Below are 22,501 nucleotides of genomic sequence, written 5' to 3' on the forward strand. Positions count from 1 at the left end.
TGTTCCTCTTTTTAATAGATTTCTGAGGTCAGAAAAACATGCAATAAACAGTGCAAACACAAAACTTCATGATGATAGGAATTGAAAATGATGACAGAACCTCCCCATAACGTTATATCAACAAGCAATACAAGTATCAGCTGAAGGCTTGTATGTATCTTGAAAGGGCAACAAAAATTAATAATCCACACATTGAAGGTGAGGATTCTGATTTTTCAATGTGTTTTCAAAACCATGTGGGTGGTCCTCAGAAGTGCCTTAAAACAAATGTTGACTAACTGATTCAGATCTCGTAGGCTGTCTTTTTAATGGCAGATTGAAAACCGATCCCACATCTGTAAAATTAATTAAGCTGTATTTTAAAAGAGAATTGGAGTAGTTGGAACAGGCTCTGAGAAAAGCTACCCTAATGATAAAAGATCTAAAATCCAAGCCCTGGGTGGAATAATGAATTTAGTTTGACAAAGAGAAGATATTAAGGGGAGATCTAGATGTCTATAAATGGGTTGGACTTGTTCTCTCTCAGAACTCAGCATGGAGCAAGGTTGAAGCAAAAATAAAAAGAATTTAGGCTGAAAATTAGGAGGAATTTCCTGAACAGTGGAACAAATGAGGAACAGCATAGATTAGTAGATTGTTCCAGGCTTGAGGTTTTCAAACAGGGGGCTGGGTGATCAATCTGCTAGAAATCATTTTATTACTTTTTGCACAGTGCAGGGTTTAGTCTAGACAGGGATCTCTGAACATGGCAATTTTGAGACTTGTGGACTTCAACTCCCAGAATTCCCCAGCCAGCATAGGTCTAGAAGACTTTTAAATCCCTTTCCAACTAATAAACTCTGTGGTTCTATGAAGACTAAAACATAATTTGCCTGCTTGGGATTAGGGCGAGAAACAATGGTTTGAAGAAATGAGCAATCTTGTTAGAGGTCAGTGCTGGACAATCTGTGCCTGGGGGTTGCATTCATAAAGTGGGTCAGGCCCCAGTAAAAACTATGCTTGGTTTATTTTAGCTCAATTCAGAGATCAATAAATTCATTAAATACTGTCACAGTAATTACTTCCCATATATTTAAATAATCTGCTAATCATTAGATTAACAATTACAGCTGTGCCTAAACCTTGCCATAAAAGACATCCATGAAGCTGTGTGTCAGGGCCCATCATGAAAACACATATAGAAGATACAGAGAGAACAATAAGCATGAACTTTTCCTCTCTGAAATATTTATATAATTGCTGTAATTATACAATGCTACTTATATGTGTGAGGAGAACACAGCATGGTAGTTAAGATGTGGACTAGGGATAGGAAGGCCCAGATTGTAACCCACTTTCAACCAAGGAAGTTAACTGGATGACTGGGCCAGGCGCTCATTCAGTCCAACCTACATCTCTATATATGCACTCAACCAAAGGCTGGATAAACCTTAAAACTCAATAAATGGCTTGAAATAGCTTCTCAACCAAGGTGAATCTTAACCAAAGCATACCATATACTTATGCCCATTTGGTTAGCCAGTGAAATAAGGGAGAAGGTATAATAGCAATAGCACTTAGACTTATATACCATTTCACAATGCCTTATAGTCTTCCCTAAGCAATTTACAGAGTCAGCATATTCCTCTGAACAATCTGGGTCCTCATTTTACCAACCTTGGAAGGGTGAAAGGCTGAGTCAACCTTGAGCCAGTGAGAATTGAACTCCAGAGGTGGTATTCAGCAGGTTCTGACCAGTTCTGGAGAACCAGTAGTGGAAATTTTGAGTAGTTCAAAGAACTTGCAAATACCTCCTCTGACTGGAGATTTTACAGTATCATTCCCCTACATGCCCACCAAGCCACGTCCACAGAACTGGTAGTAAAAATTTTTGAATCCTACCACTGCTGAACTCCTGGCAGTAAGACATAAACTAGCCTGAATACTGCATTCTAATCAATGCGCCACCATTATCATTGTCCTTTCTGATCCACTGAACATGCAGGTAAAATTCTCAGATAATTCTCATCCTGGGAGAAAATAAAACCTATTATATTGAAACACCTCATTTGATATACAGGTAGTCATTGAGTTACATGATCCCAGGACACTATACCATAATAAATATGAACCAGTTGCCAAGTGTCCAATTTTAATCACATGAACAGAGGGATTCTGCAACTGTTGTAAGAGTGAAAAATGATCATAAGCAGGGGATTCTACAGGTTCGCACCTATTCGCTAGAACCAGTTGTTAACATTTTTAGCAGTTCAGAGAACCGGTTGTTAGAATAAATTACTGGCCTAATCCTGTAAAGAAGGCAGGAAGGAAACATTCTGGTGTTGCTTACAGAAACTGCCTCTCCGTTAACCCTTATTACATTCTTGGCAGGACTAGACTTCCTGTCTTTGGAACTTCTCTGAAGTTTTTCCCCCCTCCTTTGCTGGTACTTTGCTTGTGTGGAGTGGCCATTCAAAGTTACAATGGCATTGAAAAAAGTGACTTATGACCATTTTTCACAGTTACGACTGTTGCAACATCCCCACAGTCATGAAAGGCCAGGCGAAGAGATGCATGCCTCGATGTGAGAGATATTGAGTTGGCCACACCCAGCCAATAACATGACCACCAAGCCATGTCCACCCAGTCACATGACCACTAAGCCATGCTCACCACCTAAGCCACGCCCACAGAACCCATTGTTAAAAATTTGAATCCCACCCCTGATCATAAGCTATCTTTTCCAGTGCCATTGTAACTTTGAACAATCACTAAACCAATGATTCTGAGTCAAGGACTACTTGTATACTGGTTTGGGTGCATCAATCCATCAAGAAAGTTATAGTACATGTATTGATGGTGGCTAGAATAATATATGCACAATACTGGAAAAATGAAATCATACATCCAGAAACAGAAATAATAAGAAAAATTATGGCTTGTGCAGACTCAGATAGGTTAACTTTAGAAATAAAAGACAAAGAGGAATCAAACTATTCTAAAACATAGAATAAACTTTATCAATGGTTATATAGCAGAAGACAAAGTCAAAACATTAGTAGTTATGATTAGGCTAATTAATAATTAGTATATCAAATAAGGTGATTATAAATGAGGAGTATATGTATATGTCTAACAGGGCTAAGATGGATGTATTGTGTTGCATTTTCATAATTAAAATTTAAAAATAAATTAAAAGAAAGAAAGTTACTTCAGAGGAAATAGAGCTGCTGAGAACCATATAGTATTCCAAGTTTAACTTTAAACAATTATAAATACAATTTCACATTTTGGGGGTGGATTTAATAGCTTTTTTTCCTCTTGTGGATGCAGCTAATTTATAACAGGACACATGACACACAAACTCAAGATGATCTTAGAACCCAGTTCAGGATAACATCCAATGTGTTAAACATAATCTGAGAAAATTGCAAGAAAAAGAGCCATAAGAGAGAAATTGGTGGGAAGCAGAAGGAATAAAAGGAAGCAAGATTTTCAGTGACTCAAACTACCACTTTTTAATTAGAAAACAGAATCTTGGGAGCATCTTGCTTCTGTAAAAATGTTTTTGTCACAGACTATATTTTTCCTTCATGGATGAACAAAGAAACAAATTGTTCAAAAGCACTGTCTTTTATCAAATACACTTTTTTAAAAAGTGTGATATTGAGCTTTCCAAAAAGACAACAACCCACATTTAACTAAAACTACCTATAACTATAAAGGTGGGTTGTTTTTTGGATAGGGATAGATGAGATTATAAAAGTAGAATTTTTTTAAAAAAGACTGCAGAGTTACTTGACAACAAAAGGTCACATAATCTTTAAATTTTGCATGGCAGAAATATAAGAAACAAGTTGCTTTTACCTATTCTTGCCTAATCAATAATTTTCACATACAGATATATAAATGGAATCAGCAGCCTGTGTCCTTTTCCAAATGCTTTGTTTTCTTGTACAAAACCAATATGGGCAATTACTTTGCCCCGAGATGCCAACCCTATCAATCCACCATGATTTAATGTCACCCCAATTAAATATCCCCATCTACTTTAGGAGAATTTCCATAAATAAAGCATCAGACTTGATTAAAAGCTTGATGGGAAGTAAACACAACTGTTTTACGTGGCCTACAGAGTTTGGTTTGACAGAAAGGCTGGAAATAAGAATATTTTGGGTTATCCTTAATTTTGGCAAGTTAATCAAGTTGGAAGAGAGAGAAGGAAGGAACAAAGGAACTGACCTTTTCTTTCCCCTTTTCCCCTCTTTTCCCCTTTGTCACAGACCTTGCCTTCCCTTCTCTTTCCTTGATAGAGCATTAGGACTATAAATAAGACTATCAAATCTATTGAAAAGAACTCTAATCCGTTTACATTTTGGAATGACTAAACAGACTGTAATTTTTAATCTATGCACCAAGGAAATAAAACAGTTCATGCTCTAAATGAAACCAAATGCACTCTTTGAGGCTGAAGAGTTGAAAACTGTCAATATTCATGGATACCAAGGAATCACAGGAGATCCAGAAAGAGCTCTTGCTTAATAGAGTTCACGGTCAGCCTTAAAATCTGTGCTGTGGACACATAAATATCATTTCATCTGTCATAAATTTGTTACAGTGATATGGGCATTTCTACTGTATTGGAAGGGAGACCATGCCCCCAAAAAAAAAAAAGATTTTTAGCATCTTTCTGCTCCCTCTTGCCAACTAGAAATTCCAGTTCAACAAGAGGTGGTTGACATCACTCCAGACTGTAACCTCCATCTTCCTTGTCATGCAGAATTCAAAAATAACAGAGCATCACTATTAAAAAAACGTCTGATCACTCAAAAGACAGCAGCCACAAGCAGGTACACCGATATAACAAAACCTACATCGACTACAGCAGATGAATTTCAGTAGGTAATGGTTGCTTTTGGAAGAACGTCATCATCATTTTACTATTTCAATGGTTTGCATTTCCCCCTCTTTTATTTAGTTATGGTGAGTAGTAGCTTTTAAAGCATTAGACAAATTCAGTGACCTGGCAAAGAACAACTGGCCCAGAGTCAGAAGTCCTTAGGCTGCGAGCTTAATATAAACCATTCCAAATACGACTACAATAGAAAATAACCAGTTTTCAGTGAAATAACATCTGGTTGATTGATTAAACTGTTTTATTGATTAATTTATTAATTTCATCTGGATCATTAATATTTATTTGAGTTCCATTTTACAAATTATTTTCTCATATACATTTTCAACTATATTAAAGAAAATATATTCTCAGTTTAATGTATATGCAGCAATTGCAGAAACAATTGTGTTACAAGCAATAGTCCTCCTTGCGTTAAATAATAAAAAAAATATTTTCTGATGTGTAGCCCTGTGGTTTTATAAGGATTAATACTTTTTAAAAATCACATTATTAAAAAAATGGCTACCTCATTACATTGGTAAAATTCTTCACTGATATAAATATTCTAAGAAATGATACATTTCAATATTGTTAATTGAATATTTCAGTGCTATAATTAAAGTATTTTTTACCTTTCAATAAATTTGAATAAATTAGAAATTAATGCAACAGACTTTGAGCTTTTGCCTTAGAACTGGCCCTCATCAAATCCTCTCTCTGTCCTCCGTCTATAGTAATAGCAATGTTCTTATGATTATAAAATAAAATCCTGAAGAATGCATATATTAATAATTAATATCAATATATCTCTCCTGAAGCAGAGAAGGTTGCATACTTTTTTTCCAAGAGGAATTACCACTATCATGCAAATGTATAGAAAATTTAGTTCCAGAGTGCTTATTCAGAAGTTCTATTTAATTCAGTAGAAAATACTAAAAAAATAAATCTAAAAGAAAGCTCCCCATATTTTATTATGAACAAGTTAGAGAAAATTTCAGCTCCTTTTATTTTATTTCCTATTAGATTGTGCTGCCTAGGAATTATATTTTCATTTTTGCCAAATAGATGTACTCAGGGGATCTCCCAACTATACTTCATGATGTGAACCTTTTAATTGCATTGAATGGAATTTATTTTAAAAATGTGGGAAGATATTGTATGTTTAAAGGTAAAAGTTTAATGAGATTCCTTATTTTTCTTAATAATTTTTATTAAACATTACAATTAAAACGGTAAAAAGACTGCTAAAAATAGTGTAAAAAAGAAGGAAAAATAGTAAAGAAAAAGAAATATATAATGAAATGGCTTTGCTCCTCATCACACTAATTATGAATAATTTTAGTAACATCATTTTCTCTTAAAATACAACAAATGATCTCTTCTTTCCATATTGAACCTTTTATCTGTAAACAAATCCTTAAAACCTCATTCAATCCTGATCAGTAAAAGTTCATTAACAATACATCTATTTTCATCTTGATTAAATAAGCCAACTTTATATTCTCTTCCTTTACATTTAACAATCTTGAACTTCTATCCCTTAATGTGCTAGAACTTGATTTATTTTCTTTTTTTTTTCACAAGTCTTTTTTTTTTTTTTTGTAAATCATATATAAGAAAATTATTCTGGTTACCCTTTTGTTTTGTTATTTATTTTGTTATTTATTTTAATTATTAACACATTAGCCAGTTTCATTTGTATACTCGGTATAGCATCTTTTTCTATATCATTCTTTTAGCTTGTCATTTTTAAACCCACTTTCATATCATCATGTCTTTTCTGGTAAAATTTGCTCTTCTTCCATAACATTTTTTAAGCACACACACACACTATATATAAAGCAGGGGTGGCATACGACAGGGTTAACTACAGTTTGGGGATTTACGAGCTTTCCTGCAAGCTGTGAGCAGTGCACCTGTAAATCATCATCAGCATGCTGTGTGCAGAGAAGCAGCCTTTGAAACAGCCCTCTTTTCCTACTTTTTTAACTGCAGCTGTGTCTTGTTCGGCAGCTGAAGTTGAAAAATCAGGAAATAAAGCTCAGGTAAGAGCCCATGTGGGTGGGTGGGCAAAAACATCAGCAGACATAGAACTGGTTCTATGTCTTCTGCTCTTCAGAGCTACCGGTTCTACTGATAGAAACCCACCCCTGCTATAAAGGCAGGAACCCTTATAATTAATTTCTGGCTCCATTTTTCACAAATATCCTTCAATATGTCCAATGTTAAAGAATTTTACTTCATTCTGTGTTAATTAAATTTTAGTGCATTTTTCCTTTAATTGTAACTTTTAGTTTCTTTTGCTTTCCTCTCATGTCCAATCTTCAAATTCCATTATTATTATTATTATTATTATTATTATTATTATTATTATTATTATTATTATTATTTCAAAATAACTGCATTTTCCCACAGGAAGGATTCTTAGAAGTAATTTAAAAAGTAATTTACTTCAAATCTATTTGGACACCTAGATGTAACTTTCCAAAATAAATTTTTTAACTATCCTTTTTTCTGCTTATTCAAAAAAGAGACTTGTATTTAATACTTCTTCCAGTAACAATGGAAAGAAACTCACCTAGTGCCCTAAAACTTGCCAATAGCTAGACAGTACTTAACCACCTGCAATTTGCAAATGTAATTAGAAAGGAAAGTATGTGAGTCCTATGATGATAAGTGTGCCGACCACAGTTTGAGCAAAGGTGTCTACTCATCAACCAGAACTCTAAACCTACTGGAGACCACTCTCTTGCAATGTGCTCATGAGAAGCAGCTGTATGGAGTGCTTGTGGGTGATCTTAAGTCCTCTTCTTGTCTGAAGAGGAATTACAGAGAGCCAGTCTACTCACCAGCTCTTCATTTTGCTGTAGTTATTAACTGCGGAGCTGTCTTCAGTTTGCTATTTCTTCTTCAGAAGTCCCTAATGAGATTGCTTTTGAATCACACTTTTTCTCTTCTGCTCCATTTCAATCCATCATGACTTCAGTGTAAACAGTTTCCATCTACATCCCTGTAATTTCTTCAGCACCATGTTCGAAATTTTGGATTTGTTTTGCTTCAAATTTTGGTCTTTCCCTTTTTTTGCCTTTTACCAACCGCTTAGCAGACTCACTCAACCAAATATGCCAACATGTTTTTCATTCTGTCAATATCTAGTCAGAAAATTTTGCACAGGAAAAAGAGTGTGCACAAGAGAGAAAAGAAGATTAAAAAAAAACTAGAAAGAATGGGAAAATTAGTATGGCAACCTTTCAGTCCGTTATATCAGAGCCAAGTCTGTATGGAGAAATGACATACTCTGTGTCTCTATAATTAGGTGCTAAGAAAACACAACTTTTCCAAAAAACCACTCAATTGTAGTTTCTTATGCAAATGGTTTTGGACTTGTTTTGGATGAAGCAACTTTCAAGGAGCATTTTTGGTATCCTTCCATCCACCCACCCTCCCTTATTCTTCACCACCTGCCCCATTCAACTTCTCTATCCAAACCAAAAAAGTTATGTAACAAGGTAATACCAACAGTGAGAAACTGCATGATAAAATCCTGCCCAAAAGTGAAAAATGCTAATTTTGTCTCATTTAGCAGCTGGATACAGAAATGCTCATTAGTTTTAAGAGGGTTAATCCTTTTAACTTTTGCATATTGATATGCCAATTATGCCTAATTGTACAAGAGGCATCAGTCAAGGTAATAGTGCATAAACACATGAAAGTTATTAAGTACATCCCAACATGTAATAAAGTAGGTGTTAATTGGTAGCTGAGTTCTGCAGGCTATTGAGGTGGATAATTCACTGAGAGATGGATCACTTGTAATTTCTCTACATAATTCCTTTTGCAGTTTCATGCTGTGATGTTTTCATGCTTGTCAAAAACAACTGCAGCCTAGTGCCTTTTGTTAAACACAGCCAATAAAATATGTTAGGCATCATTAAATATACTTAACTTTTAAACTTTTTGAAAGGTACAGCTCTAACTGTTAATATATTATACTATTTTCCAAATATATTGCTATAAATACGCTTTTCAATTGGTAGCTGAAGAATTATGTTAGTTCTCAATTATGGGATTTGGGCTGGTGATATGTGTGTGTGTATGTCTGTGTTTAAGTGCTATGTGCAAATGTGTCACCAGCAAGTGATAGTTTTAAATTAGAATGTTAAGGAAATGAATGTTTCATCAGTTAGTGGGCTGAGATGGAAGGAGTTTTCCTCCTATCCTCCAAGTGTCGTGCCATCTTCTGAACTATGCATTCCTCTTCAGCTAACTATGAGAAGAATAATTAAAATCACATATTTCTGAACTATGCTGTGGTTAATTTTGCATTTGAACGTGGAGATAATGACAGCAACAGCAACACACTTGCTCTGCAGTCTCTTCCTTCCTCTACTTTTCATAAGGATCCATCATATCCGGAGAATAGCTAATCAATACTTTGCATGGCTCTGATGAGGGAAGGCAAGAGTACATGCTTGTCTTTCTGTGTTGTCTTTTTGGTAAGCTCTTCATATAGTTTTTTAGCTCTGGCTTGTTTGCCGTGAGCTGAAAAACAGAGCTAGAATCCAAAACAAGTGACTAACATTGCATAAATAATTTTGCAACATCATATGGCCTCAGCTGCAAGTTGCAGCCATTACAGAGGAAAATTAACCAAGGGAGGCTCATACCAATCAGTTCGTTTAGTAGCACAGGATGGGGAAAGGGGAAGGGATATGACTGGCAGCCGAGTTCACCTCTGAAGTATTAGCATGTAAATCTTTTCAGAAGAGGTAATAAATAAATAAATCCAGAGCCATTTGGCTCTTTCTGCTGCTTAAAAATCGGGGCAGTTCAGATTCCAGATTTTAACTCTTTGTAATTCCTTCCCCTACAAAATTTTGTGAAGGATCTTCATTTCTTCTAGAAAGAGGGTTTTTTTACTTTCTGTTTTTGAAATTTTATGCAATATCTTAGAAGCAAGTTCCAATAATTGCAAAGGCCTTTAATGACAAACACTTGTTTTATAATCTTGATTTTCGCAAGACTTCTTGTTTGAAGCTGTAGAAAGTTAACATCCACCCTCTCCTAGAAGAATGAAATATTTTGAGAAATATTAAAAAGTCAGAATATTATATTTCTCTGGAAACATGTTTCTTTTTACAAGCAGGAAGCAGACTCAATCTTAATAACCCCTACCTTCCTTACTAGCCCATAGCAGATGTCAGCACTTAAGAGATAAAGAGAGCTAGCTCTATTCATAAGTAAATTCCTTGCAGCAAGGTGTGAACAAAGGAAGGATTAGCCCTCAGCCATAATAGGAATTGAACAACACACTTCCAGAACACAAACTCCTTCATTGCATCATCTCAGTTGCACCATATCCTCCAAACTTCAACCAAACCTGGAACAACCTACAGAGACAGCTATGACCCCTACAACAGCCAAAAGAATACATGTTCTTGCACAGAAAGAGGAAGCTCAAGCTCAAAGCCCAGGAAAAATATATAAAAACCCCTCACTCTCAATTCTATCTATTGAGCTACCCAGAATCACATGGCTTGGTGGTTCTGCTTCATTAACAAACCACCTTTCTGATCAGCCTCCATGTTTCCAGTGTCTTTCTCCCAGCTTGGAACTTAACTAAATGGATATTTCTCCCAACAAAGGCAAAGAGATCCACAAGTGAAATCAAATTCCTCCCCGTTACAGCTTCTAAACGTGAAACATTCCTGTTCCTATCAAATATCATTTCTTATATTCACTTTATATTTCGTATCATCTTTCTTATATTCATAGCAAAAGAGTTCAGGCAAAGATCTTCCTTTTGACAGTTAAACTTCTGAAATTGTACCATACCACGTAATTAACAACTAGCGCAGTGGTGGGATTCAAGTTTGTTTACTACTAGTTCTGTGGGCTTGGCAGGGGAAGGATATTGTAAATTCTCCAGTCAGAGGTGGTATTTGCCGGTTCTCCGAACTACTCAAAATTTCCGCTAACGGTTCTCCAGAACTGATCAGAACCTGCTGAATACCACCTCTGAACTAGCAACAAGCAAGAATAAGAAGATGAGGGAATATGAATGTTAATAGAACCTCTAACATTTTTCCATTGTTCTGAAGGGAAGAGCTAGAACATAATGGACATAGCATTATCAAAACCTTATTGAGAACTTATGATAGATTTAATCAGGATTTTTTTTTTAAAGTCACCAAAGAGGTTCTCTTCCATTTTAGCTAGTGGTCCAATTGATTTTTTTTTTTAAATATAAATTTTATTTGGGTTTTCACAAAAAACATAATACAAATAAAACATCTTTTTTTTTTGAGAATAACATTATCATGGGTTATCACTTCTTCATACAGACACAAACTCAATTTCATGGTCATCTTTGTGTTCTATCCCATGTCTTATTACTGTTTAACATTTTCTACATAGTTTTTCCCCTCCTTTGATTTTTCTCAACTTTATTTTTAATTATCTTATATCTCAATTCAAATAATTATATTTGTACTTGTATCTGTCCTGTTTCAATTTCATATTATCTTTTCTCATTAAACAAATTTTCCCCTGTAATTACTAATTAGAGTATGACACCTTTATATCTTTTAATTTTGTCCATTCAACTCTTATTTAAACTTCAATTTATACCTTTAAGATTATAACAATCAATATAATACATACCTTCCAATCGAATTCTGCTCAATACATTCTTAAAATACACACTATATTCTTAAATAATTATATATATCTGTAAATAAAGCACTTATTCCATTCCAATTCAATTCTATTGTTAATATTCATTAAAATCTTAACATCTTTTTCTTTTCAATTACATATCATACTTCCTTGTGAACACTTATAGACTTTCCATAATTCTTTTTTTCCCATATTTCTCTTCACTTATACTTTTAAAAATCATTAATAATAATTAAAATGTTCCCATCCTTTCCTAATTTCATTCTCTCATTCACTTTCTTTCATTTATTTATTAACAAACATCCCACTATATTATAATAAATATTTTATCCATCATTTTAGTCATCATATTTTCTGAAATTATTTCTATTTCTAATATAACAATACTATCTTATGTACCATTGCAGAATCCCCTTTTCAGTTAAATTTTCACCCATTATCTCTAAAAGGCTTATACTTTCAATCCTTATACCTTTTCCCTGTTTCTCTATATCTTGTTTCTGTCTTTTATAACTTCTTTTCCTTCTTCCCCCTCTTCTTCTTCCTCCCCTTTTTACCCTCTTGTCTCTCTACTTCTAATTCTCTCTTCTGTAATCCACTCTTCTGTTGCTTTCTAATATTGTAATTATTTTTCAAACTATTCTTTTTTTGGTTGTTTTTTCTAATCTTAAACTTTTCACTCTTTCCCCCTTTTCCGTTTCCCCCCCACATAAAATTACTTGATCATTAAAGATGGCTTCTTCTTTGTCCAGATCTTCTTGTTCTACAAGCATTTCTTGTTGTTTCTCATAGTTCCAGATCTCCATTTCTAAGAATTGAAATATGAAGCCAAAAAAACCTCTCCCTTCTTGTACATCTTCTTTCTGCTTTTTAAGTTCCATTTTTAGTTCTTCTAAAAGTGATGCCATTTTAAACACTTTTCAACAACTGCCCAATTGATTTTTGCCATTTAAATGCAATAGCCAAAAATCCAAAAATCGCCAAGTAATCCAAACAATCCAAAGCTGTTCCTTCTTGCTTCTTTTTTCTACTTTCTCTTCCTGGGGTTCTATTATTTTGTTACAAAGGTTCAGTAGGAATGTATCTTTTAAGAATCTTGTTAAGATTTCACTGTAAGTTCCTTTTAGTACCAGGCAGTCTCCTCCATTTTTCCAGATCCTGCCCTTTTATTCTTTTTCTCTCCTTTCCTGCTTTTAAAAGTTTTTAAATATCCAAAAATCTTTATTATCCCTTTGACATTTTACTTTCACCTTAAATGCCTATTAATGTCAAAGTGGATTTTTGTCAATTTCTTACTTAAGTCTCTTAGTTGTGAGTATAAGGAAGGGAGAAAGAAAAAAAACCCAAATCCTTTCCCTTTCCTCTCTCCTTCCGCTGCTTCAAAGTCTTCTTTGGGAACCATGTTATTTTTATAGTTTAAATTCCAGGGTACCTTACATTGTTGCTTTTTCAGTTTAACATGGTCAACCAAAAACTTTCTGTTCTTATCTTCCTCCTGCACTTTCTTTTCCAGTCGAGTTCTTCTTTGAGGTGGCCATTTCTGACCACCGCTGCAACCGCCTTCAGGAAAGGGAGTAATGGTCAGCTGGGGAGGAGAAATGTGGCTCTCCTCGACCCTGCTGGCAGTCTCCCCCCTCTTCACCACCTCTACGGGGTGGCTTAGCCATGAAACCAGCAGGCTCAGGGCACTCCGGGGCACTCTGGGGCACTCCGGGGCACTCCGGTGGCGAGCATGGATCGAAACTGCGCACAATCGCGGATTTCATTCTGTCACCAAAGGAGCTCAAACCGGAAGTCCCGGTCCAATTGAAATTTTGATATGTACTTGGAATAAGGAAATGACTCAGACATTTGATGTCATCACTTTTATATATCCTCTAATGCAGGGATCTTCAAACTTGATAGCTTTGAGACTTGTGGACTTCAAGTCCCAGAATTCCTCCTCCAGTCATGTTAGCTCAGGAACTTTGGGAGTTGAAGTCTACAAGTCTTAAACTTGCCAAGTTTGAATACCTTTGCTCTAATATATAGTTTATATCAGGGGTCTCCCACTTTGGAAACTTTAAGACATGGTGGCTGAGAAATTCTGGGAATTGAAGTCCACACATCTTAAATTTGCCAAGGTTGGAGACCCCGATTTATATGATTCTTTATAACTTTTTAGAGAACTCATTCTAGTGAAATAGCTAAATATCTAAACTTCAGACAACATGGGATTTGCGGATCTTAAAAAGTGTGGATCTTTAAAAGAATATAGGTAGGGAATATATGTCCTACAGCTAAAAGTCAGTGGGGGAAAAAATCTAGTTCTGACAAATGTATTAGAAAACCCTCCCTTCTACATAGACTTTAATGAGAGACTTAGATTCATTCCATTCTAAAGGACAAAAGCAGTCTTGGCTGCTTTCGTTAATGACTTAAGGTAAAGAATAGATGGGGAACTACAGCTCTGCTAGTTCTCAAGGACCAGTGGTAGTATTCTACCGGTTTGGCCCAGTTTGACCAAACTGGTAGCTCCGAGGATCATCAGTGAGCAAATCGGTTCACTCCAATGATCAGCTGCTGGGCCCTCCCACTTGCCCCAGGTCTATTCTGACCTTTATTTCCTAGTTTTGAAACTCAGGTGCTTCACGCAGCACAGCAGATTGCCACATGTCAGCTGTTTAACACACAGGGAGAGTGCAGGATTGCAGGAGTAGGTCAGTAGGAAATCCTCTGCGCATGCGCAAAGCGACCCACCAAGCCACACCGACAGAACCAGTGGTAAAAAAAAATTGAATCCCACCTCTGTCAAGGACATTCCTATTTTTTTCAGAATTGTCAACTGACATCCTTTTAAGTCACTATATTAAGAAGGAATAAGGAGAAACATTATTACAGTGATTTCATTTTATTGAAAATACCCCCACTGGGATTAAATCCTCAGTGATTTAATCCAGAGGTCTGAAAAATGCTGCTCTAGTGTTTTCAAATAGCCAGTAGCGTGCTGCAGCTGCCCAGAAAGCCAGCGCAGTCCTAGGCTGCATTAACAGAGGGATTGAACCAAGATCACATGAAGTGTTAAGACCACTTTATAATGCCTTGGTAAGACCACAGTTGGAATACTGCATCCAGTTTTGATCATATTATAAAAAAGAGAATCTGGAAAGAGTACAGAGAAGAGCAACAAAGGTGATTAGGGGAGTGGAGGCAAAAACATGTAAAGAACAGTTGCTGGAATTGGATGTCTAGTTTAATGAAAAGAAGGACTAGGGATGACTTGATAGATATTTATATCCAATATCTAAGGGGCTGCCCCAAAGAAAGGGGAGTCAAGCTATTCTCCAAAACACATGAAGGCATGGATGGAAACTAATCAAGGAGAGGAACAACCTAGAAGTAAGGAGAAATTTCCTGACAGAACAATTAACCAGTGGAACAACTTGCCTCCGGAAGTTATAAATGCTCCAACACTGGAAGTTTTAAAGAAGAGATTGGACAACTATTTGTCTGAAATAATATAGTTTTTTTCTGCCTGAGCAGGGTTTGAACTAGAAGACTTCCAAGGATCTTTCCAATTCTGTTATTCTGTATTCTGCATAGTAGGTTGGAAACATTTTCCCAGTATTGCTGTAGGAAAAGATGGAAAGCAAATGTTTGTGGAAAATGGGGGCGGGGATTTTTTTTGTAATTATTGCTACCAGTTTTCATTTAATAAGAAGAATGTGCTTTAGAAACACTTTGAAATATTTTTTCTAAAATCCTCAGGAGTAAAGTGTGAAGTCCTTGCATTTATTTAGTAGCAAAAAGAGCCACACACACATGGGTAAATTCACTCAACCATCCTCTTTTTAGTGTCTGCAGTCTCTTTGGCTCTGCAATTTCATTTAATTACAAGATCAGACATTTATAAGGATTTTTTTTTCAATTGCGGTGCTCCCAATATTGATCAGGGAATGTACCTGCTTTGGAAACACTTATATAATTGGGGAACATTGTCTTCTCTGAATTAAGAAAAAAAGAAAGGTCCACCAATTTCTTTGCCCGCGTATCTGGTGAAGAAATTCAGAAGTCCATTTAGGACCAGTACTTACAGACTCAACGACTTTCAGATTCTCAGAGAATACCATAGATTTGCTTTGGCTGGATCGATCATGGGGGTTGCTGGGACTCTTGATCCTCCTCTGAACAGCCTCTGTGCTTTCATGGGAAGGATGTAGCTTTCCTACGCTGGAATCAGAAGCTGCTAATTGCTGCATGATCAATACATCAAATCTGCAAAATATAATATTTAAATATGCTTAAAACACTTTGCATTAAGCCAACCTGGAATCCCTTTTAGGTCTGAATATCAGGATATCTTAACAACAGCACCAATAGGGCACTTTTATTATTCACCAAGCCATCCAAATGTGGAGGAAGACTGCAGTCTGCCTAAAAGGTTATTCTTATCTCTACAGCCATTCTTCTGTCCTGCAATCTTTCACTAACCTTTCTCCTACAGCCAGCTGGCAGGCAGTAGAGTTTGCCTTTGGTCTTCTCCTACTCACATCCGAGTTAGGCATCTCAAGTTTGCTCAAAGGCTAAAAGAGACTTATTTGGCCTCCACCAATTGTGCCAGAAGGTAGAAGTTACATTCAGGTCTTTGTAAAGGGTCATCCTGATTTTTTTTTTTAAACAGACTTGTAAAACATTTGTTTTGACATTCGTAAAGATGATGTAAAGGTGGAAAACATAATAACCAATTTAATATATATGTAGCCCATTGATGCTGTGGTACATTGGAACTGGGCTCTTAATACTAGTAGTGGCATTAGACAGGAAATATTAACTTCGGACAAGAAGCTCCACAGTCAATAATTCAGCAATATTTTGATGATAGACCAAGTTTTTATTCGACCTTTCTCTAAACATGTGAATAACAAAGATAACCTCCTTCTGTTTAATTCATTCTTCCCTATTTTCCAGTTACTTGTTACCAGTTATGGAATCTAAAAAATTTTAGGTTCTTGGGACACAAAAAACAAACAATATTTTCTTAAGTTTGTTGAGCCAGATTGCATTATATTTTAAGGCCTGGGGGGAAAGGACCAGTAGACAGAAACATCTCTTGTTCAGTCACAGAAACAATAACTGCGACTACCTAAGTAGATTTTGAAAAATCCCTAGAATTTTGACGGAAGAACTTGAGCTTGCTGCACTCTTAATAAAGTAACAGGGAAAACAAAGGGATATGATTTCATTCAAAATGGACTTCAACAACTTAAAATAGCTCGGTTATAATGCAGATGGATTGCAAACTAGCTGGTGATCAGGATGGGATTTTTTTTTTTATCTACACAGTTTTAGAAGGTGCTCGAGATCATAAACAGTGACTTCTTTATTTAGGTACTTGAAGGAGCAGCTTGTACCACAAAAAGTCCAGAGTTATCACATCAGTGGAAAAAAAAACTGATATGGTATAAAATGTCATTTAGTTTGGATACTTAATCATAGAAGAAGATAAAAAAGTTGGAAAAATAAAAAGGCAAATAAAATTCCCATGAAAACTTTTTTCTAACTCGGTGGAAGAAAACTTCAAACGAAAAACAGGAATCTGATATCCTTCTTATTTGCATATTTGTAAAACCATTACAGTAACCCAAGGAGGCTGAGAGCATGCAGAAGACTTTCGAATGTGGCTCTTAAAGAAATGTATCCTGAGAATCACTTGAAATTACCAAACATAAAATACTGAAGTTGTGGACATGGCGTAGCACAAGAGAAACCTGATAAAAACCATTCAGACAAAGAACGTTGAGATATTTCAGTTATTTACTCAGGCACAATTCTATGCAAAAGGCCTTTGCTGGAAGAAAGATTGGAAGGAAAGAAAAGTTGGGAATACAAAACAACACCTGGAATAGCAAGAAATATTTAATTGGACTGGCCTAAATAATGCAAAATGTGCAGAGGCGGACACAGTAGAAACTCACAGTTGTCACTAGGAACAGGAACAGAACTGTAAATCTTTGATGTAATATCTTTCAAGATTATTCATATGGAGACCAATTCAGATACACAGATCTTTCATTAGCAGTAAGAAAGGCTGTACGTAAAGTTTACTACCTCAACCATAAATGAATAAAGACTCCTTTTTCCACCCTAGGAAATATGACAGTGTTTTACTCTGAGCTTAGTGAAGTGGACTAAATTGCTAAAATATTACCAGAGCAGGTGTGTGTCACACGTACATTCATTCAATTTTCAGATGCTATTCAGCAGTTTAAAAGTGCTAAACCTGCTTCTATTTTCTCTGACACATCAAGTGTTTCTCAGCTTCTACCATTTTACTTATATCACAAGCATGATATTTTTCTTACTTGGGACCTTGGGCTATTATTAAATCTGTCAGATCTCATAACTATAGGTTGTCAGACCAATTTGTGCTTACATTGGAAATTTATCAGAAAAGCCTAAGAGCTTCAGGACAGATGGACATTGGGATGCAAAGAATGCCATCTTCTGGATGAAATACAGAGCAACATTTTTCAGATCCAGGCAAGCACTGCTCAAGCTGAACAAGCTGTGATTTTTTTTTTAATGCCACTCTTCCTAATGAGGCCTCTTGTCTCAGGCTTTCTGTGGAAAAGTTGTCACTAACTCAATATGTGCCACCCGATCTTAAGAGATGCAAGAATCCCATTATGCCTTTTTTTCCCCTTGCCTTTTCTTATTTCCAATAAAATCATATTTTTTATTCCAGTGTATGGAGAATGGAAGAAGGGTTTATCAGTCCCTTTGAAGTAGAATGGAGCCCACAGGAAGAACAGAACTAAATTTCATTAAGATATTATAGCAATAGCACTTAGACTTATATATTGCTTCGAAGTGCTTTACAACACAAAGTGCTTTTTGTCTGTGGTTTACAGAGCCAGCCTATTGTCCCCAACAATCTGGGTCCTAATTTTAAAGACCTCAGAAGGATGGAAGACTGAATCAACCTTGAGCCGTTCAGAATCGAACTCCTGACAGTGATCTGAATTAGCCTGCAATACTGCCTTCTAATCACTGCACCACCTCGGCTTAGTAGTAGATTAGTAACAGAATCTTGCAAATCTGTTTTGGTCATAGATTCTCTCCGTCTTATACCCTTTTTAGTCAGAAAAAAAAAGCCCTCTTATAACCCGCTGAGTCAAGGAAAAGCTACCCTCTTCCTAACACGATCTCCTTTTCATGGCCTTAAGGAATGCTTCTACCCTGTCTTTGGTACAGGTAATCCTCAACTTATGACCAAAATTGAGCCCATTTCCATTGCTAAGCAAGACAGTTGTTAACCGAATTTTCCCCCATTTTACAAGCTTTCTTGCTACAGTTATTAAATCAATCACTGCAGTTGTTAAAGTTAGTAACACAGTTGTTAAGTGAATCTGTCTTCTCCATTGACTTTGCTTGTCAGAAGTTCGCAAAAAGTGATCACATGACTCTGGGACACTGCAACCATCATAAAGACATGCCAGTTGCCAAGTGTTCAAATTTTGATCATGTGACTTTGGTTTGTGACCATTTGTTTAGTGACTATTCAAAGTTATATCAGTACTAAAAAAGTGAGTTATGACCATTGCAGCATCCCTGTGATCACATGATTAAAATGTGGATGTTTGACAACTGGTTCGTATTTATGATGGTTGCAGCATTCCAAGATCATGTGATTGCCTTTTGCAATCTTCTGACAACCAACGTTAATTGGGAAGCCAGATTCATTTAATAATCATGTTACTAACTTAACAAGTGCAGTGATTCACTTAACCACTGTGGCAAGAAGAGTAAAATGGATAAAACTTGTTAGGAATCTGTCCACCAATTAGTTGGGTAGGCAATATATAAACCAACAATGTATGTTTTGTAGCTTTAAGACAAAATCACTGTATTGATTTGTACTGTGTTCCAATTGGTTGATTGTATTGCAGATTGCCATAAGAGGGAGCTAGAGATCATGGCTTGTTCTCTCTGACATGCTGTCTCTCTGACATGCTGTCTCTCTGACATTCTGTTGCTATCTAAGCTGTGCTTATGCTTTGATATCTTTGTTTACTGTAAATGACAAAGGCAACCGGTAAGAAGATTTTGTAATTGGATATTCTTTGGACTGTTAAACGTATATGACCTTAACTACTTATTGGACTGTGCTATTTCTTAAAGTAAACTTTAACTCAATTCAGTGTAGCTGTGTGTGGCTGGATAATTATTCATAACTATTCTCATAAATGTTTCCCTGTGCATATTCTTGTTACTCAAGGGTTATTCTGTACATATCATAACAAAACTCACTTAACAATTGTCCTGCTTAGCAGTGGAAATTTTGGGCTTAGTTATTTGATGACTCCCCCGGGACACTTCCCCATATACGTCTTCAGTTGTCAGCTTGTGGGAGGATGAACCAGTTTCTGTCAGGTCAGAAGGAAAGTTGTCAATGGCTCCTAGCAACCATCTGTCAGGGCTCTGGTATTCACTCCATTTAAATCATGAGCCTCTAGCCCCATGATGGTGAACCTATGACACGCATGCCACAGGTGGCACACAGAGCCATTTGTGCTGGCATGCAAGCTGCAGGCAAACTTACCTCACTACGCATGTGCGTGCCTCACAGCTGATTTTCGGAAGGTTTGAGGCCTTTTTTGGCCTTCCAAAGGCTTGAGGAAGGCTTCTGCAGGTTTCTACAAGCTTTGTAGGCCAAAATCTAGCCCCGTTTTGTCACTTCTGGTATTTTCAGAAAAACAGGAAGTGATGAAATGGGGCTAGATTTCAGCCTACAAAGCTAGCAGAAGCCTGCAGAAGCCTTCCTCAAGCCTTTGGGAGGCTAAAAAAGGCCTCAAACTGGCTGAAAATCAGCTGTGAGGAACAGTGAAGGTAAGGGGGAAGTGGGGGGGGTTGTGTGCACATGTGTAGGGGATATGGGGAGGGGTGCATTGCCTTATAGGTGCTGACACGCGAGCACGAGTGTGCAAGCCCGGGCACAATTTTTGGCACAGGAGCCCCAAAAGGTCAGCCACTACTGTTCTAGCCAGATCTTTCAGAGCTTAAAGAAGATTTATTAGGAGTAAACATGCCGGTGTTGCCTGGGTGCAGCCGACTCTGAGACATATAATTCATTTCACCCTTGACCCTAGTCTTCCCCCATCCCCTGGGTGTATATTCTCCAATGGGATACATCCATAGCCAAGAGTCATCAATCATGCTCTCCACTTACAAATTCGTGCACCAGAAACTTCGGTTCCCTAGAAATTATCTATGAAAGCATTTCCCCTCCCTTTCTGCTGGCAACTCTTAAAAGACCAGAGAAATATTTTATGAGTTGACACTGTCTGAGAGTGATTTGGCTGAAACACAACTGCAGCAGGACATCCCAAGGCATCAGGTGGGGAAAGCCTGCAGCTGAAGCTGTTAGTGATAAAGAAGAAGAACTGTCTTCTGCTCCTGAACCAAGAACAGGTAGGGCAGAGAAAAGGCAGGAGAAGCGAAGCTCATCCAAATTACTCATGAGGAGAGTCTCGCCTTTCTTGATGGGTTGCATCAGAAGTCGGCTGTTTAGCACAGCAGTCAGATGGAAGTGATGCTTAGAACATGTTCATTTCCTAGTTGTGTGCTTTCTGGTCATTGTGATTCCTGCCTTGCTTTGGATTGACACCATGCCTTGACTTGGATCGTGCCTTATGAACTCTGGGCTTTTCTTGCCTTGTGAACCCTCTTGTATTGTGGATTTAATTTTGCCTGGTGGGTTTAAACTTTCAAGTTTAAACTTTCAAGTGCCTTGTGGACTCATGAGCCATTGCTCTGTGGACTAGCATTGGTCTGCTTGTGGCTGGACTTAATTGGGACAGTTGTGGGTTTTTGGTGAAGGGAGTTGCTGGGGAATATTAATAAAACCACTAAACCATGGTTGTGTGTGTGAGAGAGAGAGAGAGAGTGGGATAGCACAAATTGTGGTTGTAAATTGAGGATTACCTATACTTGCATCTCAGGAAAAATTACAAATTTTGGAGAAATTAATGATTGAACTTCCATCTCTGGTATCACAGAACCTTCTCTGAAAATATGGAGTCATATATTAATTCATGTAGAGCCAGGGCCAATTCTAACGTTTCCAAGTCACGCCCCTCCAGTTACATCACCGCCAAGAAAGACAGATATAAGCGTATACACATGAGCGTAAGAATAATGTGCAATCCTAAGAACACTAAGATCTTTAAGATACACATAAAATGTCAATATCTCATCAAATAAATGAAGGGATTGCTGCTATATATTTCAAACTCCTAATCTATTCTCTAAGTGTTGTTATGTGTACAAATATGGCAGTATGACTTTTCCCAAATGAAAAATTGATGAAAATGTCCCTAAATTTGTGGGAAAAGATATATCTAAAATCTTGTATCGAGATTTATATCAACCTTTGAGAGCAATTTCAATACTTAGTTCACTTGAATGTTTTAAATCAGGGGTGTCCAACCTTGGCAACTTTAAGACTTGTGGACTTCAATTCCCAGAATTCCTCAGCCAGCAAAGCTGTTTTAAATAGATTGAGAAGTTAATAATTACATTTATGTAGATGGGGAATTTCTCTTTCAAAGCCATATTTAAAAAATGAACAGTTTTAGTCATGATTTTTAAAGTGTATCTTTGGAGATATAGTATTTCTTAGCTTCAGTAGTCTGCAAGAATGAAAACAACAGGGACTTTTTATTGTTGTGGATTGAACTATGTAGTTTATTTATGAAGAGGCAATGACACAAGAGGTGAACGGTTTGTTAAGATCACATTATTAAGATCACTCAATCCTAACCTGGAATAAAAGGGGACTTTACGTCTTTTAAGGAACATACTATGATTCCTCATAATGTATGCAGGTTTAACTATTGCAGGGTCATCAAATGAGAAAGCAACAGCATAGTCATTGTGACACATGCTCCAATCATTTTATGTATCTTT

At 36.6% G+C, this 22,501-nt stretch overlaps 1 protein-coding gene across 2 annotated transcripts in view; it reads right to left on the reverse strand.

Moving 5' to 3' along the window:
* The window catches only part of ARHGAP15 (Rho GTPase activating protein 15), a 470,287-nt gene that overhangs the window by 445,240 nt on the left and 2,546 nt on the right, over positions 1-22,501 (reverse strand). For both annotated transcript variants that reach the window (XM_087920289.1, XM_026717802.2), the window contains one exon: positions 15,628-15,808. In XM_087920289.1, coding sequence (XP_087776415.1) covers positions 15,628-15,792 — 165 coding nt within the window. In that variant the 5' untranslated portion in view covers positions 15,793-15,808. The remainder of the gene's footprint in view (positions 1-15,627; positions 15,809-22,501) is intronic.

This window comes from Pseudonaja textilis, chromosome 1 (assembly GCF_049901715.1).
Source record: "Pseudonaja textilis isolate UNSWEBS1 chromosome 1, rPseTex1.2, whole genome shotgun sequence".
In the NCBI taxonomy this organism is placed as follows: domain Eukaryota; kingdom Metazoa; phylum Chordata; class Lepidosauria; order Squamata; family Elapidae; genus Pseudonaja; species Pseudonaja textilis.